The following is an 18,121-nucleotide window of genomic DNA, read 5'->3' as shown; positions in this document are numbered from 1 at the left end:
ATCACAAGTCCTCAGTTCACAAAGGCAATTCTATCTTCTTCAAGTCTGCAGCAAGTCTTGTGAAGGAGCTCATTGTGCTGCTCGCGTTGACCCATGATGACGAGCTGCAGTCACAAGACGCTCTGCTCTAATTGGAGATAATGCAGCCTCCTCTTCGACAGCTCTCAAGAAATTTCACAAGCTGTTTGTGTCGTTATGCAGCTCACATTAGTCTCCCAGGTACTGTTGTCTTGATTCAACTTTTCTATAACCCTTTGACCTGTATTCATGAACTCTGCAAGTAGCTTTAGTCAGGCTGACTTTCAGTCAGGATGTCACGGCTCAGTTCTCAGACTGGGACGACAACGGGAGAAACACAGGTATTCTAACAGACAAATACAGTAGGTGGGAGGAATCTGTAAAATCAGAAGTGTTGGGAGTGGATGAGTAAAAATGTGCTGCATGGGTGTTGTGCTGTAAAAAACAAGAGAAAGGAACCAAAAAACACAACCGAGAGATGTGTGGCGAGAGGAAATCTGCCCACAAAGTGTGCCCCAGTGAGGCAACAGCACAGCACAGAGGGAATGTTACACCGTATATATGTAGAGACACACACATCTCCTGCAACGATATCACTTCATGTTCTTGTAATATGGGCTGTGGAGAGCATCAAGGCTCTGTTCTGAGCCCGTCTCTTTTGTGCACACTCAATGAAACTATCTGCAAATCTGGCAATTAAAAACATACCATTATATTGACCCATTAACCCAATCAATCCCTTGCAAACCTTGACCTGTGATGTCTTGCACCGGACTCGGATGTCAAGCCAAGGGTCACGTGTTTTTTTCCCGTGTGTATTATGTTTATGTTTGATTTTAGTGCTTCACAAATAGACGCCTCTTTGCCAAATCTGTCCCTCTACTGAACTGTTTTTCTTTGAGACGCACAACCCAGGGTTATTCAGACCTCTTGCTTGTGTGCTTGTTTTGGTGGTGTTGGTTCCATTTACCATTTTTCCAATGTGGCTTCAGTGAAGTCTTTTGAGACAAGAGCATTGACTCAAGGCTATAAATATGAATATGAACATGACTTGTTCTGATGTTCATGGATATATACAACTGCCCCGAGGTGATCCGGACCTCTTCTAACTACCTCTTAACCTACCTGTGATCCAATCGAAATGGTTCACAGTAGTGTTAAAACAAAGACATCAGGGCTTCTTCCTGATGCACTGGGTATATGAGGGGTATTTTTATAATGAAAGGCACTTTTATCAAAGCACCCATGGAGGAAAGTGGCAGTAAAGACTTTTAAGTAAAGTCTTTTATCCCTTTCTGCCCTTCCTTTTCTCATTCTTTCTTAGTCCATTGATATCCAAGTCAAAGTGATCAGAAAAATTACATTTTATGAGGCCTGTGATCGTATAAACGCTTTGAAAAATCATGACAAACAGTTATTCTTCTATCTATTCATCATACATTTAAATGTGAGGTGTACACAGTAGACAGTTTTTCTCTTTCTTTTTCTCAACTTCGCTGAACCCCATCCCTCTTACATACGTAAACCCCTGACGGTTGAATTCATGGCCTGAGACACAATGGAGCCTGTCCTGTCAGATACACTTGTCCCTTCTCACACTCGCTACAGTCGACACATACACACAGTAACACAAACACACAAATCAAGCAGCTTTAAATGAACCCCCTGTCTTTCAGGCCTGTGCTCACGTTTAATCTGAAGACATGAAAACAACAGGCATATCGTCAAACTTCATCTTCAAGACATTTTTCCCATTATTACATTTACCACATTGCCAACACTCTTTATGCCTGCTTCAAAAGATGAATGAATAGACACAAGCTAATGGGTAATGTCCGTAGGTTTATATGCATGTTTACAACACACACATAAAATACACACTTGTACTCAAATATGGCTCAGTCATCAATGATTCAAGACAATACAATCTCTTGCATTGCCTCAATTAAGCAAGGAAACAAACCGAGCGCTAAAAGGGAGAGTGGGATGCGGGGTAAGAGATTGAATAGATGGAGGAGACAAAGTGAATAAGACAAGCAGCAGGGCGGAGGGGAGTCAGTGAATGGCAATGACATAGACATGAGATGAGTTAGTGGAAGAGGGCAGAGAGAAAGAAATAAAAGAGCAAAGGAGATCTCGGAAAATGTCCATCTTCTGTTTGGTTTTCATGTCAGTGGACCATAGACAGCATTACAGATCCCTGTACTACGAAATGAGTTCAACATAACCCAGGATATTGTTTTGTTTCTTGGCTTAACTAACTAACAAACACAATCCCCCTAACCTGTCCTTGGATGGTTGTTATCAACTCGGTAAGGCAACCCAGCGTTTCTTACTCTGGTTATGAGTGCGTTCAAGTCTACTGGCACCAGAGCAGCATATTTAACAAACACAGAGCGAACTAAATTATTCTCAAACTGTGAAGAAGTCAAACACATCATCAACACAGTTGCAGGAAGGAGAGCTGCCATTGGCTGTGTGAATGTTTAAATTAACAGGCTTATAACATCACTACCCCAGCTAAGGCACGAGGAGTTCTGACTATAATTACATTTTTGTGTTCCGTTCAGTTAATGTGTTGCTTAGATGTATCATAGAATAGGCTAGAATAGAAGATCCTTAAGAAATCCCCTTGGGGAAATGACGGCTTGCATGACAATGTTAGCCTTATTCTTTCAGCTGAAACCCCAGCGGTGTAAAACTTTACTTTTCTCAGTTAAAACTGTTGATTTTAGGATTAGAACTTGAACCTGAAGTTTCCTTTGCAACCCCAGGTCCATCTAACTAGCAAATGATCACCTGACACACCCACCACTAACCCGGCCAGGAAACATCTCAAACAGACACATTAACACAAACTACCGAGAATATTAAAACAAATTGTGTGAACATGAGTTTCCAAACATAATCGTGGATTCAGCTGACTGAGAAGATGTGATTTAATGCCTTGTTGACCAGCTAACTGCATGTGTTTGATGAGCTGAAACTATGCGTCATCATGTTAGAGATAATGCCCGTTAATTATGCTTAAGAACAGAAGGCAGCCATAGTGGCTGGTGACAATTCTTCCGCTACATGTTGCAAGTCCTGGTGAATTTCCCTTTGAGTCATTTTTACACATTTTATAATATATTTTATAAACATTGTGCCAAAAAAGGTGCACTTTTCTCTCCTCTTTTTCTTTCAGGTGTCTACCGTCTCTGTCGAACAAATGCAAAATGCCCAATTTTGTAACGACATTCATTATCCCCAGAGGATGAATCCTACTCGTGATGAATCACATTACCTGACTTTGAAGCTAGCGCCAACGGCAGGTTAACGTTTGTGCTTCAGATTAAAGCTTCTGTTCAAAGATTAAAATAAGACAAAAATCACAAAAAAGTCAAACAAAAGGATAACTTGAGGGTGTTAAAGCTCAGTTTAAGAAACAAAAACGATATAACATCACGGCTTAGGTGCAGACCGACTCTTTTGAACACAGACATTCTATGCCACAAGTAATGCACGGATGTTGAATACTTATTTATGCTTTTCAGTTTTGAGAGTCTCAAAATAGGAAGATTTTTAAAGTCAAATAGAAGGAAGCTACGCTTGACCTTACTTCCTGCCTTCTGTGACATATAATTGTGCACAAATACAGAAACAGAGCTCAGAAGCTGCATCCAGAAATTAAGAACACCACATCATATTAAAAAAGTTACACCTACCAGTGACACCTATGACAGGACTCCTATTAGGTATAACTGTGTCACCAGGATGGGAAAGAAGCACAGAAGACACCAGGTGTGATCAGTCGATACCCTGAAGTCATATCTCACTGAAGAAATGAAGACTGACAACAAGGACCTTCATTTGCCAAAAGAAATACTGTTACTCTGAAGGTCAAACTCTCCGGATGGAAGCTGCAGGAAGACAAAACGTGAACTCTGTCCCACGGTTACCGTGGCAACGAGAGACCATTCCAGGGGAGCAGCTGCGTGCCGTGCGTTCTCCAAATGCAAGAGATGCTCCTATGACCTCTGTCATCGTAGCTTCTCTCCAGCCCTTCCAGCTTCTCATCTCTCATCTTCATCTCTGTCCTTCCTCTTCCTCCCATTCTCTTTAATATCCTGTGTCCTGGTTTGTTTTAACTGAGACATTTCATTAAAGATTGGTTATCGATTGATTAAAGTCTTCCCTTTGCTTCGCTCTACTTAGTGTAATAGAAATGGTTAAATGGTTCCACCATTACACTTGCCAAGTCCACTTCCAAACTCAATGAATCCAGCTCAACTCAATTATCAATGCTGTTTTAAAAGAACATGGTTTCTCTTTTTCTTCCTCTGTGTCCACTCTCTTCAGTGGTGGATGTGTGTACGGCAGCAATTTGGCTGGAAGGATGTCTGAGGGAATTAACTCCGACCAATCAGTCTGCATTACGCTTGTTTACCCTGTTCTTTTCTTTTCTTTACTCACTGACATATTGATTTCTCCAAAGAACATGTAAGGTCAGCGAAGACTAGACTGCGTGCTTACAGAGCCCAAAGGGAAAACAAAGAAGGAAACCAGTAACAAGAAATAGGAACAAAGTCAATCCAACTGGACACTGTAACCCTTGTTGTCATTTTACCTACACTATTTATTGACACTGACAGGTGCGAAGCATATTCCCATCTCCTTTGTTATAAATAAACTGACCTTTTTTAGTCCACTTGTCTTTGGCCCATTTATTACTACAGCATATGTAGCATGCTGATCGTCATTTTCCAAAGAAATTGGTTTAGATCTCTTGTTTTAACTATGGGGATTTGGCTGCGCGCTTTCGCTTTTCACCAAATGTATCTTGCATGGAATGGAGGTCTTCCCTAGAGCTTAGCAACAAGGATACGATCCCTCAACGGCTTCCCATCCACCAACCCTGCCCATTGTGTTTGCAGAGCGCCAGGCCCTTCTAGTTCAGATTGTTCTATGCATTTAACCTGCCTCCCTAACTTTAATGATCTATTGAAATGAATGGTAGATTTAAGAAAGAAACATGTGAAAGAAACAAAAGAAGACATTAAAAAAACAAAACATCAGTGTGTGTCACTAGGAGGTGTGGACGTGTGTGTGTTTCTGAGACAATAAGCCTCCTTGGGGGTGCGATGATGCTTGTTATCTCCCTCAACAGCGATAGCAAAGTTGTTTTCGACTTGTGAACCACATTATTTTCCACTAACTCCTTTTCATACAAGTCTCAGTGCATTTGCCTGTCAGTGAAATCATTTGCTCCATCTCACGTCACAGGTTTTTATATAAACTCGCACACACACGTACACACGATCACAAGGATGATTTTCTACCTCCCTGCAATCATATATCACGAAAGACACACGAGTCCTATCTGATTTGGAAGAGGTGTATATGTAAGCTAGTATCTGATATTTGAATCATCCTGTGTGCACAACTGACGGGAAGGCCAGCTATAGGCTTGTGTGTGTATCTATGCGTGCATGTCCACGCCAACTAAATATATATTAAGCATGTTTTGACATGCACTTTCCAGGGCAATCTGCGGTCTGAAGATTTAAGAGCCATTATTCCTTTGTGTAATACTAATTACTCGTTAAGGGACCAGACCATCGAGATGATCAATCTCTGAATGACCTCATTACATGCACCGCGATGCACCGGCCTCTTTTGCCCTCGACTTCACTAAGAGACGAGTGATGAGGCGGGTAATAGTCATTTATCTCTCAGACCCCTCCATTGTGATCAGGCCAAGGGGAAAGGAGAAAACCCGAAAATGGAAAAGGAAGTGAGGGAACAAGTGAAAAAAGGGGGTCTGTAGATCAAAGGAAAAACAAGAGGACAAGATGTCAGGTGAACACAGCGGACATAAAAGTGGGCGAAATCTTTTTATCTGAATCATGAAAGATGCAAAAGACTATTGCTCAAGAGAGTAATACAAATGCTTTCGGCCACAAAGTAAAGTAAAAAGCAAAACGGGCAAAATGATCATCATAAAATTAAAGTGCATCCACTCATAAGTGCATAATAATACTGCTTTCATATACCGGTGCTGCAGGGCAGCAGCAATATTCAGTGTGTCGGCAACACTAATTGAAGCAGAATAGCTTAGACTTGGCAGCAGACTTAAACCTCGAAGATATCAACTGCGGTTTATTAGCATGAAATTCCCATTTATATCTCAGCTTAAGCTGAGAGCTGATGACGTAGTTTTCCCGTATGTGTACTGTACATATGAGTGTTTAAGTTGTAAGCATCAATCTCACTCATTTAAAGAGTAACATGGTGCACTGCCACTCCTACAAAACCTTTGGAAGAATCAAGACGCATTCTCTCACAGGAACCAGGCACAGGCCATCGCAGCGGGATAGGGGAGAAATGGGATGGGGTTGGGGTTTTTTAGGGGTGTGAGTGTGTGAGTGTCACAGCCAAAGATGCAAAGGCATTATTGATAGAAGCTGAGGGTTCAGAGAGAAAATGTCATTTACGTAACGTGCCCTGTGATGCCAGGCAGCTGAAGACAATGTGACCACTGACAAAGACTGGAAAAGGCCTTTTATAGAAGGAGCAAAGAGAGATGCGTGTTTGTGTGAGTAAGAGGGTGGCGAGAGAAGATGCGTCTATCTGTTGTTTCCTTTGTGTGTCACATGTTTTGTGTGTGTGCATGTTTGTCACAAGAGGTTGTGATGTGTGTGACATTGTTTTTGCAAAGGTTATAACAAATATCAAACATCTAATTTGTTCAAGCTAGGGCTAGCGGTGTAACGCCAGCAGATAAATCACAGTCAGTCAGTGTGTGTGTGTGTGTGTGTGTGTGTGTGTGTGTGTGTGTGTGTGTGTGTGTGTGTGTGTGTGTGTGGGTCATGGACATTGTCAACTCTATTGATCAAGGACAGGAGCAAGATCGAGGTTGATGACAGAGGAGAGAAGGAAAACGCTCGACCTTTATATCTCAGTTAAAAATAAACCTCTTAAACGTCACACATCTTCACACCACATTCATTCAAACACAAGTACCATTTGCTTAAACTCTGTATAGTTTAGCATCTCCCTATGTATGCATGCAGTATGTATGTATCAACAGGCAGTACCATAAATGACACACCCCTGCATCTATTTCTCTCTCTCTCCTTCTAAGAAGAGTAAAAACTACAATTCCACTCATGAGGAATAGAGAGAAGCAATCTTCCCCAGTGTGCTTCCTGTTCTCCTCTGGCCCCTCTGTTTGCTCTCTCTATCACATTCAGCTTGGCTCCGAGTGTGTTTTAATGGCAATCTCCCTATACGCTCCTCTATCAGTCTCCCTGTTTTTCATCCTGTGACTCCCCAGCCATGTGGAGGGCTACATGATGTCACTGGCACACGGCCAGAGAAGAAACGGAGTGAAATAAAATCGCCAAACGGGGGCTGGTAAACAATCTGTTGTTTGGAAAATACTGTCTACAACTCTTGATTACTATGAGGGAGGCGATATGACGGGGGTAATTATGTTATAGAAAGCTATTGAAGCTATATGTGAGGGAGGGAAATAAGTGCAGGAGTGAGAGGGAATAAAACAAAGACAGACACCTAACTCCTCATATAAGCGTGTCGTAGAGATGCCTTGTGATAAATGAGCTTTTATTGCTTTTTCCTATCTTTCCTCCCATCTCGCTGTCTTGGTTTTCTCTCCGTATGACCAAACCACTCCCTGCCCTCCAGTAGCACAATATCAGCAACTCACACTAACCACATTAGTTTTTAGTTATTACAACAACAACAAAAGTGTCGTCCCCAAAGACAGAGAAAAGCACCACGAAATCAATTAGCATGAAAGCGCTCCACAAAATGAGATGCGCTCTACAGATGAGAAATAAAGTGATGGTACGTAAACCTTACCTGGCAAGAGGAAGCCGTTCCAGGTTACAATCCACTAAAGGCAGATACAGGCACGCCACACATCCCCATTCAGTGGCCTACTTCCTCTGTCAAACTGTTGTGTGAGTGTTTGTGGCTGGATAGCCGGGCTGGTGTGTGTGATTCTGTCAGTGTGGGCTCGGCCAACTGAAGTGTGCACAGAGAGGGGAAGAGAGAGAGAGAGAGAGAGAGAGAGAGAGAGAGAGAGAGAGAGAGAGAGAGAGAGAGAGAGAGAGAGAGAGAGAGAGAAAGCCCAAGAGGCTAAGGAGGTAGACTCCCATGCTGCACAAACAAGTGAGAAGGAAAGCGGGAGAGGAAAGGAGAGAGAGGGAGGAGATAGCGATAATGATAAGAGACAAATGAGCAGCGAGCGCTCAGAGAGAACATGTGCGTGCTGCGTATGTCCACCAAACATAATAACTGCTCCGTGATTGCAGATGTGTGTGTGTGTGTGTATGTGTGTAAATATTGTCTGACGTCTGTGTCCATTTGTGCCTGGACAACCTCCCTCAAGACATTAAGGCACTGCAGCAAGGTCCCACAGGATGCACAAAGCACACAATGAACACATAGCCATTGTAAACACACACACACACACACACACACACACACACACACACACACACACACACACGTGTATTAAGTTTAAACTCACATGCAGGTCTCTGCCACACACAATGCAGCTGTGAAGTCATATGAAGCAGAAACCATGCCACATATATAAAAACATCCTGTCTTAAAAGGAAGGATTTATTTATATGTAATGGCTGTTAATTACCGGCCTTAACACAAAGAAGTCATGTGTGTTGAAGGCATATGTTGTAAAATGTTTGTTACCAGCTGTTAAGACGGAGAATGTCCCTAAACTAATATTTCCCCTCCTGCCATCATCATAGTATGATACTTTTATTGACCAAATAATCAATTTACACACATTTGATTACCAGCATTTGTTGTTGTCTAGGTTTTCTATTGTTGTTGTCAGAGCGCCATCTAGTGGGCCTATTTTAGATGAAGGGGTGCAAACCGAGCAGACCGTTACTCAAATTTAAATAATTTGTCATTAGCGGAACACAAAGACCGCAAAATGACGTTGAACTCCTGGCAAACAACGTTGTGGTGCATTGCCGCTAACAACTGGACTGGAGTGTGGAACGGGAAATGCGCATGCGTGGAACGCCGGAACAACGCAAACCCTGAATTGTTGTATGAATAGGGCCGCGTGTTACGCCACGCGACCGGAACAAGTGTTTGCCACTTGGCTGGCTAACGTTCCCTGAGATGCTTTGATTCATAACGGCAGGCAGTGGTGGTGAGGGCAAGCAGCATATTCATTTTTGTCATTATCATGTTTTTACACACATTTTTTATTTGTGCATAACCTGAGCAGAAACACTGCAAAAAAAATCATTAAAATGTTTTTTACGCTTGTCTGAGGTGGGAAAGTTAGTGTCGATAAAATCAATATGCGAGAAAGTGCAATGGAAACAGCAAATAAATCGTAACAATCGTGAAACATTTGACTTGAACTTCCACTGACGCTCCACTGAAGAGACTAAAAATAGACACAAACATCAGATCTGCAGGGAGCGTTAAGGAGACAGTGACATTCCTCAAATGAACAAATGAAACAATGAAACTAATTAGCATTGATTCATTGAACAACATGGTTCTCTCTCTCTCTCTCTCTCTCTCTCGCTCTCTCTCTTTCTTATCTCAAGAGCCTCTCAATGCTACTACGGGGACATTTTCTGTTGTCTCTCCACAGTGTGACAAGGAACATTTGACAATGAAAGGAGACACACGCATGTGGTCTCACATGTGCCCCATGTGTCTCTCAATGAGCCCCAATTCACTGAAGAATGAATCAAACCAGAGAAATTTGCCAAATTTATCCCAAACTTCTGTCTGAATTCTGCATAAAATTTGACCAAAAAAAAAAAAAAGAGACTAAAACTTCCAACACGTCTCAAAAGAAACCACTGCTGTGCCGCGTGAACATTTCTGGTTTTGTAAATGTGACTAATGCAGTTGTGACTTCACCTAGGACGGCATTTGCACAACAGTTGTGAAATAGTGCTGCTTACACACACACTCAGATACTTGCACCATATCTACAGTAAAAAGCATGTACACACACACACACACACACAATAATCTATAAAGACGCCACCTGAAGTCTCCAGAAAGAGCTCTCAGGTTGACCTTCACACCAGAACAAAAGACAACAATACATTACCTTCGACACGGGCATCTGGACGCGAAGTGTGCTGAGTGTTTAAGCGTGTTGTCATTGGTTCGTGTCCCAGAGTACGGCAAAGAATGGCACAGTTCAACCACACACACACACACACACTGACAAAGCACGTGTGCAGCGCGAATAGAGACAGGCTGCTGATCCAATGTGACCATGATCTTTTTTTTTTTTTTTTCAGGACGGGTCAGTGCTTCAATTTCTCCTCCTCTTGTTTTGTTGCTGCAGTCCCAGCTTCTCCCCGAGCGCGGTGATAACACGCGTGTCAACGCGTGTGCAAAGGAGCAAAAGAGAGGGGAGAGAGAGTGTGTGTAGGGGGAGTAAATAGGGATTTGGTGAAGGACGGGAAATGAAGACAGATGGAGAGACAGAGGTGTGAGAGTGAAAGGAGGAATTGTAAAAATGTGATGTATTAAAAATGTAGATTGATGGTTATGAAAAGATCAAATGCAACGGACTCTCTGGAGACAAAAGCAGTCAGTGTCCTTCATTCTCCCCCACTGTCTCTCTCCCTCTCTCTCCCTCTCCCTGGTATTTTTAGAAGTTGCTCCGTTGCAAATCAAAGCACTGAATCCAAACCTATCATAGAGAAGGATGTTAAGGGCCTTTCACACCTAATATGACACATATTTACACACACACACACACACACACACACGCACACACAAACAACCACTGTCTGTTACAATGACCATGTGTCTGCATCAGGCCTAAGGGGAGCCATGGAAGCCATACGTCAGGCCTTATCTAATCATATCATGTGCTAATAAATAAGGGCCTTTTCAAATAGCTATTTTACACTGCACAGACCGCCGTCTCCCTCACCGTCTCTGGCCAGAGGTATTCTCGAGCACATTCTCAAGGACACATTTCCATGTGATGCATGAAGTAATGATTGACGCCTAAAAAGTAGAATATCAACTTAAGACCAACTGCATTTCAATGTTTGCCAGTTTTTCGACTGCTTCCAGCACTTTACCCAGTTTTCCTGTTCATTGCATTGGCAGGATTTTCTCACAAATGTCATCAATCTAATCAAATATGTAAAAAAAATTATAAATGACACTATTATCCCAGCTCCATTGCATGCTCAGTGGAGCAGACGTCTTCTTTTTTTTTTTGGAGTGAAGAATGTGCATAATTAAATTTGACAGTGAATGGATTTCATGCTCGGCTGTACCTTCTTATAGGACTAAGTCTGCGGGGCTCTTATCTGTGCTAGCTCCTGTGCTGATGCATGATTGCCATTATGTAACACAGTTATGAAGAGTTAAAGATGAGCTAAAATAAAGCCAAAGACCACTCCATCAAAGGGAAATCATTAATGTTTAAAGAGAGACAAGGGAATGAATCCTAAACTACAGGCCACAATGAATAACATCCATGAGCTGTGTGTGTGCGTGTGCGTGTGCGTGTGTGTGTGTGTGTGTGTGTGTGTGTGTGTGTGTGTGTGTGTGTGTGACGAAAAGAGACAAGCAAAGACAGGACAAAGTCATCCGTGTCTAATTATAGACAATGAAGGGGAAGGTGTGTGTCTGGTGCAGGGAAATAAAGAGAGCGAGAGAAATGTTGACCACGTGAGTGAGTAGCAGTTTCCCGTATTTGACTTCATATATTGATACATTCACAATCTTATTTTCAGACGGTTGGACGTGTACGATGTAAATATTTGTATCTAAACTGTTTGTAATTCCCCACTTACGAAGGGATGACAGGTGCGAAGGAGCCCCTCACTACTCTCTCCTACACTCATTCCTATTGTGACTGTACATGTCACTGTCTCAGCATACTGTCCGTCACCAGATGATCACTTCTAATATGCTTCCTCCGCTATCCTGCCAAGTCCTGCTGAAACACATCCAACCCAGTAGCATAGTTGCACATACTGACAAGTTGACATGTGTCAAGACGCTGCAGGTGTGTGTGGCCCCTCAAAGATTTTATAGACAAAATTGGGAATGCATAATTCAATTTTCCGATAAATCCTGAAATGTGGAGTGGGGCTTATTTTCTGTTCGTTATTTTGTGTTGCTGCTTAAGATTCAGTGTGCCCTCGTAGTGAGATATGCTGCTGAAAAAGATGCATATTCACCGACACTTCCTATCTGTCCACAGCTCCATGTATCGTTGATCGAGTTTGGATGGAGGGACAAAGTAGAATAGGAAGTAAGAGGAGAGGAGTTTCTTTAAATGCATCATGAATAAACAGTTTGACAAGGAAAGAGAAAGAGTACGACTTCGAGGGAATGAGAGAGGGTCCTTGTGCTACTGAGTCGCCGCTTCCTAAATGCTGTGTAATAACCACGTCCGCAGCTAAAATAGATTCTCATAAATGTGAAATGAGACAGCCGGAGAGAGCGAGAACAGAACAAAGCTGCATCCAAACCTCAGCAGACACACTTTCTTCATTAGCAGCCGCCATCTTTTGTTTTCACTCTTCATGGGAGCCTATATGCTCTCACGTGGACTATTGATGCACCTTTTACTGCAGATAGTTTGCTTTTCTCCTCCGACTCAGAGATGGAGAGCCAACATTGCTCATTGAATTGCTAACTGTGTGCGTGATGAAGGGTGGCTGTCATTTCCAAAATGGCCAGTCCTCCCTTAATTCCCATTTTAAGGGCGCGCGCGTGTGCGTGTGTGTGCAGCTGAACAAATATATTTTTCCAGCAGCTTAGTGGCTAATGCTGCCCAGACAAGAATGTACCGGAAGCTTTCCAAGGAAGGAGCTCACAGGCTGTGGGTCACCACCACGAGGCTGAGCGTACATGACCGCGGAAACAAATAAATCATGAACACACAATCAGGAGAATAGCACAAAATATAACAATCTGAAGGAATTTGGACTTTTAATATGTCACCGAAATCAATTAAAATGAAAATAAAAACCTAAAATACATGTAATGCCAAACGCATTATTGACAAGGCTTGTTTTACTGCAAGCCGGACAGCTGCCTCTGTCCAGGATCATCCTCCAATAAAACAACTGTCCATCTCCAACTGTCTCATCCCCATTGACCGCCTCCCATTCTCATGGGAGTCTCATCGACCACTTTGTTTCGATATTAAGACATTTTGTGGTATCTTTAAGTATCTATAACTTCATGTCAGAAACTGCCACAGAGAAAGCGATGCCTTGGTCGGGGTTAGTCGTAAACAATCGCCTTATATGACCTATTTAACATCTGCTGGGCTTATTTATTTCATTTTAAACTTATTGATGTGGGCTCATATCCACACTTTTACAATGGGAAGCATTCAAAGAGTTCCGCGACTTGGAGGAACTGGGGGCAGCTGTACTGATTGCACACTGTGACAGAGTAACCCCCACGTGTTGGAAAAACATGAATACATTCACACAGTGCATCAAAGATACACTCTACTCAGTAAGTTGTAGTGTTGACTCAGCACTAACGAAACAGCAAACCAATGATTGTGGACAGAGCTTGAATCCAGCTGCACATGATTATCATCACATCTATCAAGCGGACATCGTGGCAGATTTTTAAATCATGTCATTCAGATGTTAATGTCCATTGTTTTAATGTATCTGTCTAATGCAGTGCTCGTCTGTGGAGGGCTGTGACCCAAATGTGTCTCTACATATCTGTACATGTGTCCTCCTTTCTTTTGCCAATTTGAAGATATACCCAAAGGAGACTTCCCAAGTGAAATACACAAAACACTTGGCGTTAATGCCTCACATGCAACCGACAGAATACTACAAATTCAAATCTCCTCATATCTCCCGTACTTGAAGAGGCTGATTTGCATATAATTAAACTCATCTGGAGTTGACTGAATACAAACTGTTTGCCTCTAAGGTACTCTGGAGAAATGCAATCAAAAATGAACTAATTTGTCTGGGTGTCAAATGATTAAGCATGTATTCCCGTGCCTCCAGGACACCGTTTTTATTCCCATTAAATAAGAGACGACAGTAGAAGATTCTAATAAGTGCATAAAGAAGGTATACAGGAATATCTCCAGAGGGGCAGGACACGCACACTTGCATGTATAATCTCACCGAGTAACAATTTACGTGAGTAACAACAAAATGTCAACCTTTAATATCAGGCCCAAACGCATTGACACCCTCAGACGCGCACGTTTTGAAGTACACCTATTCTTCAAATGGCCGAACATGCACTGAAAGAACAGCGGCCCTGTGTTTGTTTGACCCATACGCATCCCTTCCCAACCGCCCTGCGTGGACTATCTCGCTCTACTGCACTTGCTCTGAGCGTCTGATAATCACGCGGGTGGGTTTATATTGGAGTATACACATGTGAAGGTTGTATTTGTAGAACAATAGGAAACAGGAAAACAGCGAAATCTGTTATTCATCTTATTTCGTTGAGCAAACAACAAAACTGAGGCATCAAAGGTTGAGATGCTGATGAAATTACTAATTTAATATCATGCTGGTGTATGATTTAAACAATATTATACTGTATTACAGGTTAATGACACGCTGCGTTATGTGATTTCTCTTCCCGTAAATATGTGTAATATGTGATATGTTTAATGAATCATCTTGAACTTGGGGTCATGACATAAATGTGTAATAAACAATAACAATATGTGAGGTGCGTGTTTCGATTTCATCAGCCTTTGTTTTCATTTCCAAAAGAGCGTGGCGGAGCACGGATCGTGTCTGAGCAGGCATGGTAGCTCCTATGAGACTCACGAGACGGTTTATTTTGCTGTTTTATGAAAGAAAACAGATTCAGCTTTAATAAGCATAATTAGTTACCAGTTACAGAAAGCTTTAACATGTGGGCCAAGGAAATATCCTCCAAGGATCATTGCATGACTTAAATACTCATTAAAATTGGAGAAGCAATCAATCAGGGCAGGTTTTTTTAACCGTGTATTTACTGATCAATAAACCGGTTCGGTCAATAGCGTTTGGGTAAATGGCATTGACTGACGCGACTTAGCACGCTTTCCAAGCTGTTTTGTTATTTAACATATTGATCGCTGTGTGTATGTGCGTTCATTCATTCAGCCGGGTGCATCTAATTTATACTGATCGTGGGAGTAAACCGGCAAAGAAAGCTGCATGTACAATGTAAATATCGTTTGAAAGTATAGTAGTAGTGTTTAAAGGTTTAAATATGTTGAATTCTTGGGCAAAGTTCACCCTAAAGTAGCTTAAAATACGGGCCAAGTTCTCTGACATTTACACTTGGTAATCAGGCCTCATCCTGAATCGTTTTGAATGAACCATATCTGTATATACACACACAGATAGATGGAAACATGTGACACATGCAGAGAGAGAGAGAGAGAGAGAGAGAGAGAGAGAGAGAGAGAGAGAGAGAGAGGCATGAAACACTGTCGGCTTGTGCCTCTCTCTTTCTCTCTTTCATGTGCTGATGAAGTGAAGCCCTGATGTACGACAGGTGTGGCATACACACTAATCTATTTATCCCTTTTAATCACCTTTCAGCTGAACTCAAATGAAGTGGGTTGGACTGCTTTGAAACCGATGACATGAATGGGCTGTCTCGTCTGTTCATCACAAATGAAGGCATTAAGAACATTTTAAAAAAGGCTGTAACCGATACAATTGAATGCACAATACAGACATAAATATATTGCACCTCCACATATCTAACCACTGTTCCACACAAAGGTATCTATTTGGTCCAAGGGTTTGTCATATTGGAACTCACTCTCACAGCTTTCACAAAAAAAAAAACAATACATATGTTTTCGGTAGATTTCCCTCGGTAATGCTTGAAATTACCAAATTGGGCCACAGTCATCTCATTGACAGCTCCCCTGCAGCCACCCTCTTGATCAGAACACTCACTTGAGCCCAGTGAGCACTCAAAGATCAGTTACAGTGCATCTTTAACGGGCACCATGCTCCGCCATTCTGCTACATTACAAGTCGGGGATTAACCTCAATTTGAATTGATCCATTTTAATCTTTCCAAACAGTGAAACAGGTCTACAGATGTGATTTATCAGAGGTACAAGCAGCTGAAATCAGCGCTTTTACTCAGAGAATCATCATCCATTTCCCTCAGCCGTCTGGAATGTTTAGCATCTTTCGGCTCACCCGACATTTCATTTTCTGCCACGAAAATGTACTGTTTTGGTTCACTCTCATCACATTGTTTCTAGTTGCAGAAGGAAAGGATCTGCCCAGCTCCAAACAGCCATAGTGCACAGTACATAGTGCAGCATTAAGCAGCTTAACAGCCAGATGTGTCTTTCCAGGGCTGGTAGAGACTCAACACAGAGCACATTTATTTTAAAGGAAAAGTGCAGCAATAACTAACAACTGTTCAGTACTGTACAGTGAGACGGAAGCAGAAGATAAAAATGCAAAGGCGAGAGAGAGAGAGAGCGAAAGAGAGAGAGAGAGAGCGAAAGAGAGAGAGAGAGCGAGAGAGCAGTAACAGAAACCTGCTTCATCCCTCTTTTGTCGTAACTGAGAAAAAAAACCAAACAGGGCTTAAATTGCGCTGAGTTGACACTCCAATAAAGCAGTGGGACTATTCAAATCCAGCCAGATGAAAGGCAGCATTAAACTTGCCTGAAGAAATGTACGGGCTCAGTGGAAATTCATAACGATGGTGATGTGAGGCGCAGGAAAGTGTGTACGCTGGGAAGTGTGCGGTGTTCACAGGGTATCTGTGATGGGGGCACGCACAAATATATGCATTCCCATGTGTTCGTGTGTTTACTAATTCATCTTCGGCCTCAAACGAAATTGGAAGTGCTCGTAGGTGTGTCGCGTGTCCGTGCGGCATACCTGTTCAAAATGCGGAATGGAAGGCTCCCTCCTGTGAAGCTGGAGCTGCTTGTCAATGTTGTCCTTCAGGCACTGACACACACGCCGCTTCTGGTCCGCTGAATAGGTTTCGAGGCTGAGCAGGCAGTCACACTTCTAGAGAGGGGGAGAGAGAGAGAGGGAGGGAGAGAGAGAGAGAGAGAGAGAGAGGGGTGAAGGAAAAGACAGCAGGCAATTAGGCATCTACTGTCAGAGGAGAGAAGAAGTGTCTCCTGATCTATGGATAGTGAAAAGGTTCAAGAAGGGAAGAGCACAAGAGCACAAATTAGAGGATTAGACTGGAATGTATGAATGAAAAAGAATGAATCAAACTCTTTAACCGTAAGACTAGAGCTACCTGTGTGTGTGTGTGTGTGTGTGTGTGTGTGTGTGTGTGTGTGTGTGTGTGTGTGTGTGTGTGCGTGCGTGCTTAATCTGCATGTTTCTTCTTCAGTTGTCATCTGAACTTTGTCTTCGTGACACCACAGACTGTAAAGCGGTAAAAGCGCGAGCATTAGGGAAATTTGATAATGGCCTGGTATCCACTTCAGGCAGAATTTGATATGCTGACAAAACGATTACCTGACCAATGGCAAGATGGCACTCCTAAAAGAGCACCAAATCAATACACCGCTGCTGGGAAATACAGGAGAATAAATATTTAACAAGCAGCAGTGAAGTTAGAGTTGGCAGAGCTTGTTCAAATAGCTTTTAACTCAAAAAAGGACATAAATAACCCTTGGCTGACTCTTCAGGACGTCCAGAATCTGTGTTTGGTCTCACTGATGTCCAGATTAAATCTCTATTAGTTGAATGGCCCCATTTGGTTTTTGGTCATGATCCCAGCAATGCACTTTTGATAAAAGGCAGATCATATGAATCCTTTATATAAACACACAAAACTCATTTGTGTGATTTTTTTGCGCCAAATCCTAATTTGGCTTCCAAGAAGACCTCTTAAAAAGTTAGAGGAGGAAGGTTGATAGGAGTATAATGTCCAGGATATGAACGTGCTGTGTCAGTTAGAGTCATTTTAAGTCTGGAGTGGTTTCTGGGCCGCAATGTGAAAAACACGATATCTGTATCGCAGACAAGTTTGTCTCTTTCTTGTCAGCTTTTTTTTTCTTTTTTTTTTATGTTTTAATGCAATGCATGTTCTTTATTGTTTTTAAATC

At 42.2% G+C, this 18,121-nt stretch overlaps 1 protein-coding gene across 2 annotated transcripts in view; it reads right to left on the bottom strand.

The window, feature by feature from the left end:
* The window catches only part of rgs3a (regulator of G protein signaling 3a), a gene marked incomplete at its 5' end in the record, with an annotated part of 114,820 nt that overhangs the window by 35,076 nt on the left and 61,623 nt on the right, over positions 1–18,121 (bottom strand). For both annotated transcript variants that reach the window (XM_079288894.1, XM_079288895.1), the window contains one exon: positions 16,929–17,063. In XM_079288894.1, coding sequence (XP_079145020.1) covers positions 16,929–17,063 — 135 coding nt within the window. The remainder of the gene's footprint in view (positions 1–16,928; positions 17,064–18,121) is intronic.

Source organism: Melanostigma gelatinosum (genome assembly GCF_949748355.1).
Source record: "Melanostigma gelatinosum genome assembly, chromosome: 18".
Classification (NCBI taxonomy): domain Eukaryota; kingdom Metazoa; phylum Chordata; class Actinopteri; order Perciformes; family Zoarcidae; genus Melanostigma; species Melanostigma gelatinosum.
Note: the sequence above shows the minus strand (reverse complement) of the source record. Positions and strands in the feature narration are given on the sequence as shown.